Below are 17480 nucleotides of genomic sequence, written 5' to 3'. Positions count from 1 at the left end.
TAAAAAAAACTACCTTGCATGTGTATGAAAGATGCAAGTTAGAATTCGACTTAATGACAGGCTGTATAAAGACTTTAGATTTAAAAAAATGCAAAACAATTAATTTCCTTCTATACTATCATATTAATATAATTCGAATTTTATTTATTACAACTGTTTTGATTCTACAAAAATAAATCTAAACAAGAATTTACACATCAATAAATCCAAAATCGCCATGTATACATACGCGCCTGAAAACAAATAACATAATGCGGGGAAACTATTCATTTTTTTTTTCGAAATTGATAATACAGGGGACAAATTGGAATTATAAGAATAAAACATTCTTTTTGAAGAATTTTTCGATGTGTAAACTCTGGAAATTTTACTCACAGATTTACATAAAAGTGCTTCGCACTTTTATTTAGTTCTGATAAAACTGTTATGAAACAGATATTTTTAACTTTTAGAAAAACTAAAAACAGCATTTTACCATATGAAACTACATGCCGATTATGACTACAAATTATCCGTTTACCTGATCAGGATACATGGTTCATGCGTGTGTGACCGGTCGACAGGAAACGCTTACTCCATCTAGGCATCTGATCCCACTTTTGATATGTCAAAGGGTCCGTGTTTGTTCGACTTTTAATTATCTGATCTTTATTGGATTTATGAAATCGATAACTGTTTGGTATTTTCACTTGTCCAATGGAAATCTACAATCTGCTTTTTATCTCTACAAATCGTCTCATCATTTTTTGTTACTTTATTATTCATATTTCCTATCAGAGAAACTATATTTTTCCTCATAATGAATGGATTTGAATGAGAAACCAAAACAAGCATTTCGGATGATTTTCTAATTTATGAATTAACGATGAAATATATCTGCTTAAATTAAGACCAGGCCTTTTACCGGAATCTCCTCGATGGCTGACGGCTAGGGGACGAACAGAGGAGGCGTCCAAAATACTGACCAAAATGGCGAAAGTCAACAAGGTTCAGACGAAAGTTGATGCTTACAAGATCAAACAAGATTCGGATCCAGGCATGATGATTATCTTGAAGGAATTACTTCGCTCTAAAATTCTTCTTAGAAGACTTTTGATAGTTATCAGTAACTGGTAAGTTTTATTACGAATTGTTAATAAATGGAGTACCTTTTGTTTCCATATACATATCTTATACAGGTACACTTTTCCTCCTAGACACCTGAAACTGGAATACATTTTGTGTCCATGTACATATCTTATGCAGGTTCACTTTTCCTCCTAGGTACCTGATCCAGTCTCTGATGTTTTAGGGGTGCTCCTTTGTCCTACTTTCAATTCTATGATTTGCACAGAAGGATTTATGAACACGTAACAGTGATCAATCTCATAAATCATATAAAAGTTTTAAAAAATAACAGAAGGGCAAACAGGAGTCTTGGACATGTCAGACGTTGGATCAGGTGCCTAGGAGAAAGCACCCCCTCTTATATACTGTCTTGATCAGGTGAAAGAAGTAATCAAAATCATTCAAGGACTGTAATTATACTATATCCAAACATAACTACAACTAGACACAATCTCGTTGCGAGCAACGAGTAGGTCTTCCGTCCGATTTGTTGATGCACTCGGAGTTAAAAAAAAAAAAAGACAAATGAGTCCCAATTTAGTTTCCGACTTTAAGACACTTTAGATATAATCAATTTTTCATATCATAAGCTTCTGAAGCAAAGTTGCGGTGAAATTCGTTTGAAATTCGACTCTCCAGGCGAGCCATAAGGCCCGCGGGCCTATTTCTTGATGTCATTTGTTAGCCCTCTATAGACTCAACAACTTTAGTTCTATATGTCTTTACAAAATATTTACCTGTAAAAAGTTATTGAGATCGACCGATATTGACAAAAAATCGACTCTACAGGCGAGCCATTAGGACCATAGGCCTATTTCTTGATATCAATCGATAGATCTCGATAAACTGAACAACTTTTGTTCAATATGTCCTTACAAAATATTTACCAGTTACAAGTTTTTGAAATCGACTGATATCGACAAAAATCGACTCTACAGGCGAGCCATGAGGCCCACAGACCCATTTTTTGATATTGATCGATAGGTTATGACACATTGAACAACTTTTGTTCAATAATGCTTTTCAAAAAATATGTCGTTTTAAAGATATGAGGCGTCAAATATTTACGATTTTGGCCCTTAAAATCTCTAATTACGTAACATATGACCTACTTTTTGATTTGATAAGATCAAGCTCGTTGAGATGAACATTTCCGCTTCTACAACTTATTATAAAATATTAATAGTTTCTGAGATATTCTCAAAAACATTTGGACCCTTCTGAACCCCTAATTTAAAGGGCCAGCCCGTTTTGCTTGATATCGTAAGAAAGGCCTTGTCATTTTAAACATTTTTTGCTCAACAAGTATTTAGAAATTCTTTACCGTTCTCGAGTTATCTCTACAAGAAATATTTAGGGGCCAAACTGTAGCTCCCTAACGGGGCCACATAGGGAAAAAACGAAATGTACATATTGTTTACATTATCATTCTGAACAACTTTTGTTCAATAATGCTTTTCAAAATATTTGTTGTTTTCAAGATATGAGGCGTCAATTATTTATGATTTTGGCCCTTAAAATCCCTTATTACGTAACATATGACCTACTTTTTGATTTGATAAGAACAAGCTCGTTTAGATGAACATTTCCGCTTCAATGACTTATTACAAAATATTAATAGTTTCTGAGATATTCTCATAAACCTTTGGACCCTTCTGGGCCCCTAATTTAAAGGGTCAGCCCGTTTTGCTTGATATCGTAAGAAAAGTCATGACATTTCAAACATTTTTTGTTCAACAAGTATTTAGAAATTCTTTACCGTTCTCGAGTTATTTCTAGAAGTAATTTTTAGGGGCCAAACTGTAGCTCCCTAATGGGGCCACATAGGGTAAAAACGAAATATGCATATTGTTCAGATCATCATTCTGAACAACTTTTGTTCTTTATTGCTTTTCAAAATATTTGTCGTTTTCGAGATACAAGGGGTAAAAAATTTATGGTTTTGGCCCTTAAAATCCCTTATTACGTAACATATGACCTAAATTTTTATATGAATAGATTTGGATTGTTGAGATGAACATTTTTTGTTCTTTGACTTATACCAAAATATTAACGATTTTTGAGATATTTGATCTAGACTTTGAGCCCTTCTAGATCCCTAATTTAAAGGGCTAGCCCCTAAATCTTGATATTTTCGAAAAGATCTTGTAAATGTGCACAACTTTTGTTCTACATGTCTTAACAAAATATTTGCAAGAAAAAAGATATTGGAGATCAAAGGTCAAAAATCGCCGAAATCGGCGAAAATTTTTGGCATCCATTTTTTCAGGTCCAGGCGAGCGTTTAGGCAAATCGCCTCCGGTAAAATCGAATCCCCCACAAATCTTCTAAAATGTTTACTCTATCTTGTGTAGAAATTTCAAGACTCTAGCTTCAAAACTAACGGAGGAGATGTGTGGACAACAAGGCCCTTCAAAAAGTCACTAAAAGAGAGATAACTCCTGACCGGAAGTGACGTCAAGCACGAAATTTTGCAAGCAAAGTCTCGTCACCAAAAGACATCTTTCCTGAAAATTTCGTGAAAATCGATCGAGAAATGGCTGAGAAAAACGCGTGTACTACCAAGGAAAATAATAATAATAATGAAGAAGAACGCGAACAATAATAGTAAGGTCTTCCGCAGGAGACGGAAGACCTTAATGAAGAAGAAGAACGCGAACAATAATAGTAAGGTCTTCCGCAGGAGACGGAAGACCTTAATAAAATAAGGATAACAAGTCTAATTTTCGCAACACAAGTTATCCCTATGAAATGTCAAGATAACGACCAATAATCAATCTCATAACTCCTATAAGCAATAGCAAATAGAGAGTGCATATAAAGAACAGTGATCAATCTCATAACTCCTACAAGCAATACAAAATAGATAGTTGGGCAAACACGGACCCCTGGACATACCAGAGGTGAAATCAGGTGTCTAGAAGGATTATACATCCCCTGTTGACCGGTCACATCCGCCATGATCCCTATATCTCGATTAGGCAAACAGTGTTATCTGTAGTCAAAATCAGTGTGCAAAAACGGTAACAATCGGTATGAAACACGCCAGACAGTATTTTACCCAATGATAGGTTGTATTGGGAAACTGGATTGTTATAACAACCATTGAATTTGCGAAATGCTGACGCAAAACATAAAAAACCCTTACGAACAAAGATGCGCTGCTGGATCCAGTAAATGTTCTACCAAGCTCCTATCTTTGCTCCTCATGAAAATATTAACAGCTGTGAAGGAGAAACTTCAAACGTACTGTGTGACTACACTTGCCAGTGGTGTACATCAAATGTAAATCCTAAAAAAAATTCTAAATATTTTGTAATTAACTTGAAATCACAAAAACTTTCTCAAATCTACAACATCATAGCGTTTGACTTTTCAACACTTTATACAACCATTCCTCGTGATAAAGTAAAGACAAAACTTTTTTGTCATCATAGACATTTGCTTCTTCAACAAAAATGGAAAACGTAAATATTCTTATTTAGTGATCAGTCATCCAAAAAAATTACTTTGTTAAACACCACTCTAATTCCACACACAAGTAATCTGAAGCCGAAATTTAAAAAATACTGAAGTTCCTCATTGACAATATCTTCGTCATCTTTGGTGATCAGGTCTTCCAACAGTCTGTTAGAATACCCATGGACAAGAACTGTGCTCTTTTTTTAGCTGACCTGTTTTTATATTCCTATGAAGCAGATTTTATTCAAAAGCTTCTACATGAGACAAAAAACATCTCTTGCTGTAGCCTTCAATTCGATATTTAGATATATCGACGATGTATTATCTATTAAAAACAATAATTTTCATCCATATGTTGATTTAATATATCTCAGTGAACTCGAAATAAAAGACACAACAGAGTCATCCACTTTCACTTCTTACTTAGATATCTTATTGAAAGTAGTTATTAACGGAAATTAACAACTCAACATTATGACAAATGGAATGATTTCAACTTCTCCATCGTCAACTTCCCATATTTATGTAGCAGTAGTCCATTAACACCTACATGAAAGGTGAATATAACGAACAGTGATCAATCTCATAAGTCCTATAAGCAATACAATATAGATAGTTGGGGAAACACTGACCTCTGGTCACATCAGAGCCTAGGTGGAGTAAGCATCCCCCGTCGACCGATCACACCAACGTGAGCCCTATATTCTGATCAGGTAAACTGAATTATCCGCAGTCAAAATCACTGTACCAAGAACGGCTTATAGAATTTGCGAAATGCTGACTTCAATCGAGACTGTTGATACCCTTGTACCATGAACTTGTTTGTCAGTAGCTTACCTCGATTTAAAAACTGACTATATGCAGAACAAGTTCTTGGATATGAATCAATTAATATTTTCGTGGTCTTTGAATCAGTTGAGAGATATAAACACCATATGCAGGTGATAATGGAATATTGCTACATAAATATGGGAAGTTGACGATGGAGAAGCTGAAATTATCCCGTTTGTCATACAGTTGAGTTGTCAGTTTGCCGTTAATGTCCACTTTCAATAAAATATCTAAGTATGAAGCAGAAGTCGAGCTCACAAAGGATAATCAAATCGATTGAATGGTTGATTGAATATTGTTTAACGTCCCGTTCGAGAATATTTCACTTATATGGAGACGTCACCACTGCCGATGAAGGGCTGAACATTTTAGGTCTATGCTCGGCGCTTATGACCATTGAGTATGGAGGGATATTTATCGTGCCAAAACTGCTGTGACACGGGACCTCAGTTTTTTTGCGGTCTCATCCGAAGGACCGCCCCATTTAGTCGCCTCTTACGACAAGCAAGGGGGTAGTGAAGACCTATTCTAACCCGGATCCCCATGGGATTATATCAAATCGACATATGAATGAAAGTTATTATTGTCAATAGACAAAACGTCATCGATATATCTAAAAGTTGAATTGAAGGCCACAGCAAGATATTTTTTCTTCTCACATACAAGTTCTTAAATAAATTATGCTTCATATGAATATAGAAACGGGTCAGCTAACAAAGGAGTACAATTGGAGCCCATGGGAATTCCAACATACTGTTGAAAGACCTGATCACCAAAGACCACGAAGATATTAATTCGATATCCAAGAGCTTGGTATGCGTTTTTAAATCGAAGTAGGCTACTGACAAACAAGTTGATGGTGCAGGGGTTTCAACAGTTTCGTGTAAAATCAGCATTCCGCAAATGCTGTGGTAATTATAACGATCTGGTTAGTCAATTCAGCCTATCATGGGTCAATTGTTGTCTGGCGTGTTTCATGTCGATTGTTAGGCCGTTCTTGGCACAATGATTTTGACTACGAATTATTCCGTTTACTTCATCAAAATATAGGACTCACGGCGGGTGTAGCCGGTAGACAGGGAATTATTACTTCTACTAGGCTCCTGATCCCATCATTGGTATATCCAGAGGTCCGTATTTGCCCAACTTTCTATATTGTATTGCTTATAGGAGTTATAAGATGATAAGTGTCCGTTATCTTCACCTTTCCTAAGGGTTGTTTTAAATTGTGTTATATGCCATTAGGGTAATTATGTAAAAATTTTACATTACCAATTTTGATGCACAATAATTATATTATTACATTAGGTGCTGTATATTAATAATAATAATCATGCATTCTAATTTTAACACTATGAATATCTTATTCACATGTATGTGCAAATTTATTTTACATTATCTGTTCTCTCACATTTGTAAAACTTTAGAGAACTAATGTTGATAGGGCGCGATATAATTTACAATTACATATACTCAATGACCCCTTCGCGCCAGTCCCGAGCTGACGGGTTTTAGAAGTTCTAGAACTTTTTTGTTAATCGTCATCAAACTGAAAGTTTTCAAAAAGTCAAGCAATGATGTCGTACGAGCTTGGAATACCAAAATTAAACTGAATCTGATCTTGGGCAAGAACATACAATCGAGATGTTTCGGCAATTCTTACGTAAGTTAATATAAAGTGATCTGTATTTTCATGTTATTATTACACGAATCCCACATCTGACCTTGTGTGATCGTTAATTTGAGGAGAGGACACCGGTTAGCTCAGCGTTAATCATACCCAATGAATTCAATACATCTGTTGAAAAATTACGATAAGACAAATATTCGCCAAATTAGTGGATGTTCTTGTGCTGGAGTTGTTGTCTTGATATGGATGTCGTTTCAATACTAAGCAGCGCTTGATGGCATACTTTAATGTTATGTTCAAAACAAAAGACTAGTTCTCACACCTATTCACCGTTTTTTATCATATAAAACAAATAGTTTGATAAAAGGATGTTTCGAGAACACTCAATCTTAACATTATCTTTTTTGTGCTTTTCTTTTCCAATTTGATACATTCTCCTTATTTTCAAAACATCTTTTAGATCAACCTTCTTGATTCAGGTTCACAGTGTCCTTCATCTATTATGGTCTTACATTGAATGTGGACTCGCTTGGCGGGAACCTGTACGCGAACTATGCCCTGCTGGGACTAGTTGAGCTGGCTGGATACTGCGTCATTTTCTTTGTGAACATGACAGGACGCAAACCTGCACATCTAGTGGCGATATTCGGATGTGGCGTGGCATCAATAGGTTCTATCCTGCTCATACTCTTCGCGGAGAACAGTGCGTCCTACTTCCATCTATACAAATCAAATCCTTAAGATTATCTGTATATAGATAAATTTTATGAAAAATTAATCCAAACTTATATCTTTATTTTGATAATTCTTAAAATGTACTCAAATATGGATATTGCCTTTAATGTAAATAGCTTGTGCTACAAAAACCAATGAAGTGACAATTGAAACCTGCGGATGGTGTTTGAATTTGAAGCTTTGTTTCCACGTCCACGTACAATGTTCCCATAATGTGTCTTGGCTTCCGTTTTACATCAACACGTAGTTTTCTTTTACTGTACTTTAACACTTCACGATTTAGATTTCTTTATTGAACACTATCATGAAAGATTTTTCTCTACTTCATTATCAACCTTTAATATCATTCCATTTGAACAATCAGATTTGGAATTTAAATACTACTATGTAATGCTTTCTTACATTTTAGTTCAATTTCTCTATAGTTTGTTTCTAATTCTAACATTAACATGAAAGTCTTTTTTTCATTTGAACACTACTATGCAAGAATTGTTTTGTTTTAACACTAGTGTATAGTTTTTCTCTCCTTCCTTTGCTTTATTTTCTTCTAATTCCAACAGTAAAAAGTATTTTTTTATTATATAAACCTAATATGAATATTTCTTTCATCGTGGAAACAAACGTGTTGCAATGGTTTTATTTATTTGAACACTATCGTGTATGTTGTCTTTAGATTTTTGTTACATTAGGTTTCACTTGATTGAAAGGTAATCATTAGACTTCTTTTTCCAACACTGAAATCATTAATTTTTTTTCAACTTAGATTTTTCATTTAAACAATAAACATTATTATTCCCCGCTCATCGAATATTCTGGGCATATAGTTTTTGGTCTGTCCATCTGTGTGTTAGTGAGTTTGTTCGCAAAACCTGTAACTTTACTCATAACTTCTGACTGAATGGTAATAGAACGTTCGTATTTCAGATGTCTATTCTTTGTGATAAGACCTTTCTTTTGGCAATATACTTTTTGACCTTGTTGCCTTTACCTTCGAGTCTGTGCTACTTTTGAAAAAAACACCTTGGTAATACATTTTGAATGATTAGTGAGATAGGGCGTTCAATCCACATACCTCCTATTCTTCTCTGAACAATAATGATTATTTAGATGTTTGTCCTTAAACAGTAATATATTGTTTTATTCAGCTTTGCACTGGTTACACATACTCCTAGCTCTGATTTCCCGGTTTGGAATCTCAGTTTTGTTCTCTGTTCTTTATCTTTACACCGGAGAGTTGTTCCCGACCGTCGTACGGAGTATCGTGATGGGGACAGTCAGTATTGGCGCCCGTATAGGCTCCATGATCTCCCCATATTTGTATGACATTGTGAGTATACCTTTTTTTCCTAGCTCTTGACTTTCCTCTTGTATTTAGCCAAATATTCATTTTTGTTTGGTTTAGATTTAAACGAGACGGATAGTATGTTCATACATATTTATTATCAACACAATGTAAGTAATAACATTGAAACTGATCTGCATATAATACACATGCAGCAATAGTATTTACATATAATACATGTATACATAAAAACGTGAATTTAAAATTGCGATGACACAAATTATTCTAAACAACGATAAAATGACGATGAACCAAAATAAATCTATACGCAGTAAAATAAATGTAAAGAAAACTAACAGTGACTGATCCCAACAATTGTCCAAAAACATCATCCCCTGTTGACCAATTGCACCCACTGTGAACCCAACATCTTGATCGCGTATACAAAGTAATCCATAGTGAAAATTAATATGTATGCAAGGTGAAGATAACGAACAGTGATCAATCTCATAACTCCTACAAGCAATACAAAATAGATAGTTGGGCAAACACGGACCCCTGGATACACCAGAGGTGGGATCAGGTGCCTAGGAGGAGTAAGCATCCCCTGTTGACCGGTCACACCCGCCGTGAGAAAATATTAACAGTGGAGGAGAAACTGCAAATGTATTGAGCCACACCATAACGATCTAGTTCGTCAATACAACATATCATTGAGTCATATGCTGCCTGACGTGTTTCATACCGATTGTTAAGCCGTTCTTGACACACTGATTTTGACGACGGTCTTGCGTATCGAATCAGTTGAGAGATATAAACACCATATACAGGTGATATTGGAATATTGCTACATACGTGTAAACATGGGAAGTTGACGATGGAGACGCTGAAACCATCCCGTTTGTCAAATAGTTGAGTCGTCAGTTTGCCTTTAATGTCTACTTTCAATAAAATATATAAGTATTAAGCAGAAGTGGATATAAATGGAACATGGAAATCTTCATATCTTGTGACCAGTCATCAAAAAATTATTCTGATTCTACGTAAAAGTACACTGAAGTTGATGCTTGAGACATAATCTATTTAAACGCTTTTACACGAGAAGAAAAACTCTCTTGTGACCTTCACCTCAACATCTAAAAGATCGAAGTTTTAGCCATTAATGATACTCATTTTCATCCATATGCCATTTCGATATATACCTGTGAACTCAAATTGAAAGACACCACGGAGTCTTTCACATCTGATTCATACCTGGATATTATATTGAACATAAACGTTAATGTCAAAGTGACAACTCAGATTTATGACAAAGTGATCACTTCGGCTTCCCAATCGTCAACGTCCCATGTTTATGAAAGGTGAAAATAACGAACAGTGATCAATCGCATAACCTAACAATAATCCAACACTATATATACTCCATTATCACCAGTAGATGGTGTTTATATCTCTTAACTGATTCGTTACACAAGAGTATGTCCTGCGTATGATCAGTTTTTAAATCCAGACAGGCTGCTGACAAATACGTTGATATTACAGGAGTGTCAACACTCTTGTTTAAAGCTATGAATTTACAATTGTATGATCGTTATATACATGTATCATCTAATTTCTTGACAAAAGATATAAAGGGGAGGAATGTTATCTAACGTTTTTGATAGTAAGTGTTAGGTCCTTCTTTATGTACTTATTTTGACTATGGATTAATTCGCTTACCTGATTAAGAAAGAGGGCTCAAGGCGGGTTTTCCCGGTTAACCAAGGGTACTGACTCCCCCTAGATACCAGATCTTGCCGTTGTACTTCTGACGTATGCAGGGGTTCATATTTGCCCTACTCTTGCGTTTCAAAACCTTTATAAGATTAATGAGATTGATCACACTTCCTTATCTTCACCTTTCTAATGTATGTATAATCTATATACCTGGATTTTTATTTCGTATTTTTTTCCTAGACGGATGGTAAGATGGGAAAGATGGTGCCCCTGATCGCATATTCTGTACTAACAATCACAGTGGGATTGATTTCTATCAGACTTCCAGAGACGAACAAGCGGAAATTGATGGAAACGGTTCATGATGTTAGCATAGAGTAAGTCAGATGCATTCTCTGATTCGTACTTCTGTTCCAGTGGAATGGTGAACCATTGCTGAATTGTTTTGGCAACAAATTATCTTGATTGGGCAATGAACATTGAACGGTTTGAGCGGAACTGTTCTCATTGATCTACAAGGTTGAGTTCGTTTTGACATGAAACTCCTTGGAACTATAGATAAAAAAGGGGTCATAAAACTTAGATATGATACAAAACTAAACGTAGGCCAAACACAAACTCAAGGACATACCAGAGCAGAGGCGGAACCTGGTGGATATGAGGAGTAAGTATCCCCTTTTGACCGGTTACACCCGCCATGATTCTTTTGTCTCAATCAAATAAACAGTAATATGTAGTCAAAATACTTGTGCAAAGAACGACGTCAATTGGTATGAAACACGTCAGATAGTATTTTATCCAATGGCAGGCTGCATTGGTAAATTGCAATTGGATCCTTATAACTACCATAACATTTGCGAAATGCTGACTTTCAACAAGACTGTTGAAACCCCTGTAACATCAACTGATAAAATATCAGCAATGTCATCACATACTTTAAAATTAATTTTACTACAACTACTACTGCAGATATATGAAAAAGTCACATTTTGCATGTGATTTTAATCAATGGATGTAATTGTACGATATATTCTTCTAAATATCCTTGAACCAATATAAATCTCTATGCAGTAATGGTAATGTAGATTTTCATAGATAAAAAGGTAAAGATAACGAACAGTGATCAAAATCAATTTTTCCTATAGAATACAAAATTAAGTGCTGAGCAAACATGGACCTCTGGATTCAGATGCCCAGGAGGAGTAAACATACTCTGTTGACTGGTCACACCTGTCGCGTGCCATTACCTGTCAGTAGTTTGCCTGAATTTACAACATGCTCTTGCCTATTGAACCAGTAAAAGTGCAGATGATATATAATGAAACTGAAGTAATATCGTTTACATTTGTTTGTTTCGATGCTTACATCTCATAGGCACCTAATCTCATTTCTGGTGTATAAACGAGTGTATAAACGGGTCCATGTTCGCACTACCCTTCATTTTATTTTCTTAATAGGGTTTATAAGATTGATTACTGTTTACGATCTTGAAATTTTCACACTACACAACTGTATCGTTCTTTGCGTTTTATTCCTTCGAACCGAGTGCCACCTTCATCTACATTGACTCGGTAATGCTAGGTGAGTTGCGAATTATTATGTGATATGAACAAATGAATGTTTCACCGAGAACGATTGGTCTAAAATGAGAATAGAACGTTTTCAACTGGCAACGGAACACCGATTGCTTTTAACTGAAGGTTCTGGTATGAAAACAATTCTCGTCAGGGTCAATATTTCCTTCTTCACAAAAATACATTCACAGAAGACATTAGTAAATGTTTTAATGTTTTGGGAAGAATGACACTTTCAATCATAAAATCAACAACCTTTGTATTAGAAATAAATGTTGGAATAATACTTATGATTTATTTCACTAAATGATTCTGCACAGTAAGCATGAAAAATGTTGATTTCATGCACCATGAAATCTTCGATTTTCAACAATAAGAATATTTGATAGTATATTTGATTATTATACCTCAACTGATTTCTGACAAGGGATCAAGTACGTTAGTATCTAACTATATTATATCTCTCAACTGGTGTAATATGCATATTCTGGGTATGGCGAATTTTAATTCAAGACTAGCTATAGAAAAATAACTTGATGTCACAGTTCTCAATAGTTTCGTTTCAAAGGAGCATTTTTCAAATCTTATGGCCGTTACAACGATTTTATTTGCAAATACAACCAGTTATTAGTTCGAGTGCTGTCTGATGTGTTTAATTCGAGTCATTAAGCTGTTCCTTACATTTCGTTTGTGGTTTACCTGATCAACGTATAGGGTCCACAATGTGTTTGGTGTGTGACTGGTCAAGAGGAAATGCTTTCTTTTCTACGGTACCTGACCCCACCTCCATTGGATCTAGGAGTCCGTGTTTGCCCTATTGATAATTTGGAATTCTATATAAAATTCATGATACATTGTCTTATTATCACTTGTTGGTACAAAGTTTTGTCACCTAACAAAAATGTTTGAAGGAAAAATATATAAAATCCCAAAAAAATCACTTTTCAGTATTTTGCATTTTTAAGAATTAATGATGCAATTTCGTTTGCTATTTTAAAAGGGTATTTTCATTGGGGAAAATGTTTTTTTTTTTTTTTTTTTTATTTCAACAGGAATGCAGATTTGGTGAAATATTATGAAGACAAAGATACCAGTGCAGAAGTCCTGCCACTGGAGTGATACCTATCATCAAATCTTTATGCGCTAGTGCCGACAAATTGGACTGAGAACATTTAATTGTTTTCTGATCATTAAACCATCCAGTGTCTTCTGATAGTATGTCTCAACTAGATAGGAAATCATTTTTAGTTATAACTTTGTAAATCTGTAAATCACGATTTTGATATAACCGGATTACATATTATTTTTTACTTTCAATAGAAAATGCCCCAAAATGAAATCACATATGTATTATATCCTTCCAGGAATATCTAGTGATCACCTATGCATTTTGTATGACTTTTTGATCCCATTGTTAAATTTTATGGCACCACAATCGAAAACGAATCAAGTACAGTCTATTTTTAAGAGAAGATTGGCCTACATTTTGGTTGTAATTGAATGTTTTTAAAGAATTTGTCAACTTTAGAAAACTTTGTAGGTGTGTTTCATAGTTAGAATGAACAGTACACGCTGACTAATCAAATGATTTATTGTTTAGTGATACTGTAAATGTATTACATTTGGATGTGTATTCTATTTAGCGCCTTTGGCGGAACTCAGCTTCCGCTAAATCAAGTACATCGCCAAATTCCATCCGTAAATCTCGATGTTTAAAGTAATTCAGGAATGCGCTAAATCAAATCTACGCTAACTTGTTGAAAAAACGATTTCCGCCAAATATCGTACACGCCAAATATAATACGTTTACAGTATTTAAAGGACACATCGCATCTTTCCAAAGTATACAAAATTATACGCAATTTGTCTTTCTTATGCTTATGGTAAATAATTCCAATAGTTCGTTCGCCGAAATATTTTGATAATCTGCCATAATAGGAAATTAAATATAAGCGCCAATTTAAAAACTTTTCGTTAATTACATGAAGTTAGGTAGTCACGTGGTACAGTGACCTTCTTCGATCAACTGATGATGAAAATAATGTTGAACAGTTGTAAAAACTCAGCTTTTAGGGGCCTAATTTATTCACCATGGACAACATTAATTTCGATTTTCACAAATTTCAAAATGTTATATGTTTTAGCCAACAGTGCATACAAATGGCGATGTGAATACCCTAATGTAGCGAGGAAGCGAGCATGAGATTGCAATTACGAGTTAATTATAATGTTTACATGGTTCGCTGTCTATTGGGTTAGGTTATTTCTTTAAACATTTGGAATTGGCGTCGTTGTTTTTTTTTAAATAAACAGTGCGATTATTATCTATTTTTGGATTAAACAAATTATGATTACCCACTGTCATGGGTGTATTCTTTAAATAAATCAATACAATCAATCAAATTTTACGTGGAAATCGCAATACTTTATTTCGATAAAGCAATTTTATTATTAGCATTGTTATTATTATTGAATTGTGGTCTACATTATTTGGCTGTGGGAACACGGGGTTTCTGTACTTGATGTTATGAGTTCATTTCAAAAAATGAAAACATTATAATTCAAATTAAAGTTAGGAAATACAATATTCTATTATGTATTATTGAAACGTTAAATATCTTTTATCTTTAATGTTTTTTGTAATTATACCAGTTACATGTAGTAGAAACTAGGAGCACAAGTTATATGTTGTTACATGTACAAGGTGACGGTCAGTTGGCGCGAGTGTGTATTGAATACCAGAACAAATTGCATACCTGAAAGGCGAATATAACGAACAGTGATTTATGCTGTAGACCTAATAGTGCTTAGTTTCAATATAACCAGTTATTTTGCAATTTATCTGGAACTCTGTTAAACTGTATTTTGAAAATGTACACGGACAATGCGACTGGGTCTTTTTAAAATCAAATAACAAAGCCTTCGTAGATGGATTATCTACCCTTGATTACCGTTACTAGCAGTAAGGGATTCACCAGAGGTCTTGTAACGATATTGGGACACCAATTATTTCTACTTGGAACATACGAACCTCAAACCCTACTCGAATCTGGAAGAGAAAGGGAGAGATCACATTCCTGCCAAAATGGCTTTAGGAGAGGAAAATGATATTCATCCAAAACTCGGCCTTTGATAAAAGAAAAATATTCTCATGCTAAACCACGGTCTTATGACAGGGGTGATAATTACAAGAAATTAACGAAGTTTCACATCAAAGATAATCATTTTAACTCTAAACAACGGATATCATCAACATAAATCACTGAATAAAGGATGACGAACCTTAAACCCCAAAATATGCCGTCTATAGTTAGTGATTTATGATTTATTATTTGTTTGCTTTACGTCCTATTGAGAATTCATCACCCATATCGAGACGTCATTAAATTTTGGTGAAATACTAGAACTTTAGACCTACGCTTAAGTTATCATGGCCGTAAAAGTAAGGGATCCTTGACATGTCAACGCCTACCGCGAAATAGTGTCTAAGGACTCCGTGGGATCCGGCTTTTGATAAGTCCTCAGTAACGCTTGATTGCTGTGAGAGGCGAAAAAATGGAGGATCCATCGGATGAGACCGCAAAAAAACGAGGCCTCATGTCACAGAAAGTGTTGCACGATAAAGATACATCGCTGGAGATACGCCAAAATTATGAAGCCCTTCAAAGGTAATGGTTATGTATCCGTATTTTTTAATGTCATATCGTATATCAGGTTTATTCCTCGTCATGTGTTTTGTTTTCATGCGAATCACAACCTAAAACAGTATACTAAATTTACGCAAACCAAATTTTCGCTTTTTTAAAGTCATAGCGAAAACATAATTCTCGGTTATTTAAACTTATGAAGGAATTGGGGGAAAGGTCACGTTTAACTCTTAATTTCCATTGCAGAAATTCCGACATTGAAACGATTTCTGAGTTACTGTTGCAACTATAATCAAATTTCAAAATGGATTATGTTTTTGCTTCTTTGAATCCATTTCTAAAGATTTCGGGTTTTGTTCGCCTGTGATCAAAATGCTTTGTCAGCCATTTCGTTCCAAGTAGCTTCATCCGAATGAGAGATAAATTGACCTTCACCCCGTCAATTTCGGAAGACGCGCTCAACTAGCTGAAGGCACCTGTTCTGAGTACCATTTGAGGGGGGGGGGGTGCATGTTTGTTTTGTTAGTCATAAACCATGTACCTTTACATGTAAGAATAGCTCAGGCATAATTATACATTGGTTGAAGCGAGGATGGTGGCCCATTTCATTAACTTGTCATTTATTAGATAAACAATGGGGTTTACATACTTGTTATCCGGCTCTTGTCACAAACACACTGAACACAGACCTTTTACCGCACTGACCTGTATGCTATATAACTCTATTACAAAAACAAAACTTTGTATCAAATTTACGCTGATGTATTTTCCGCGATTCGGAAATCATCGCGAACAAAGCGAAAATTGGATACACGCGGAAAAACACCCTGATATACGGTGTTCCAAAGACTTCTTTGAGCTCTTTATAGTAGATATGATTTTCAATGTTTGCTTATGATTAAACGATTGTCATGTACATGGTTTTGACCTTTGAATGGTATCAATCTACTTTCTTGACAGAATTGAACAAGGGATCCATTACGTAAAGGTGGTGCAATGGTATCATGGTTATGCATAATTTAGTCTATGACGGTTAATTATTATTAGTCATGAAAGGTTTCTGAATGACCGCTGAAAACTAAATGTATATAAAGAAAGATGCCACAGTTATGTGTGTCTGAGGTATCATCAAAATGTTACTTGATAAAACATTAAAGGTTGATAAATAATGTTTCAAACGTAATCATTGAATTCGAATAATTCTAACTAAAATACTACTAAATGGTAACTAAAACGTGACTAAATTATATCTAAAAGGTTACTTAATGGTCAGTTAAACTCTGACGACTGAATTGCCACCATAAGGTAACTGAATGATAGCTAAAACGTGACTCAATGATCACTATTAGGTTACTGAAAGCTGACTGAATGACAACTTAAATGTGACGTGAGTAACTGGCAGGTGAATGAATGGTTACAAAAAGGTGACTGAATTATATCTGATATATCAATGAATGACAACTCAATAGAGACTGAATTGCCACTATAATGCTAGT

At 34.9% G+C, this 17480-nt stretch overlaps 1 protein-coding gene across 1 annotated transcript in view; it reads left to right on the top strand.

Moving 5' to 3' along the window:
* Nucleotides 1–14791, top strand: part of LOC130051021 (organic cation transporter protein-like) — a 32573-nt gene extending 17782 nt beyond the window's left edge. Inside the window, exons 6-10 of the mRNA XM_056152158.1 lie at nucleotides 891–1112; nucleotides 7510–7733; nucleotides 8911–9092; nucleotides 11004–11140; nucleotides 13390–14791. Coding sequence (XP_056008133.1) covers nucleotides 891–1112; nucleotides 7510–7733; nucleotides 8911–9092; nucleotides 11004–11140; nucleotides 13390–13456 — 832 coding nt within the window. The 3' untranslated portion in view covers nucleotides 13457–14791. The remainder of the gene's footprint in view (nucleotides 1–890; nucleotides 1113–7509; nucleotides 7734–8910; nucleotides 9093–11003; nucleotides 11141–13389) is intronic.
* The last annotated feature ends 2689 nt before the right edge of the window (nucleotides 14792–17480 follow it).

This window comes from Ostrea edulis, chromosome 10 (assembly GCF_947568905.1).
Source record: "Ostrea edulis chromosome 10, xbOstEdul1.1, whole genome shotgun sequence".
Lineage (NCBI taxonomy): Eukaryota > Metazoa > Mollusca > Bivalvia > Ostreida > Ostreidae > Ostrea > Ostrea edulis.
Note: the sequence above shows the minus strand (reverse complement) of the source record. Positions and strands in the feature narration are given on the sequence as shown.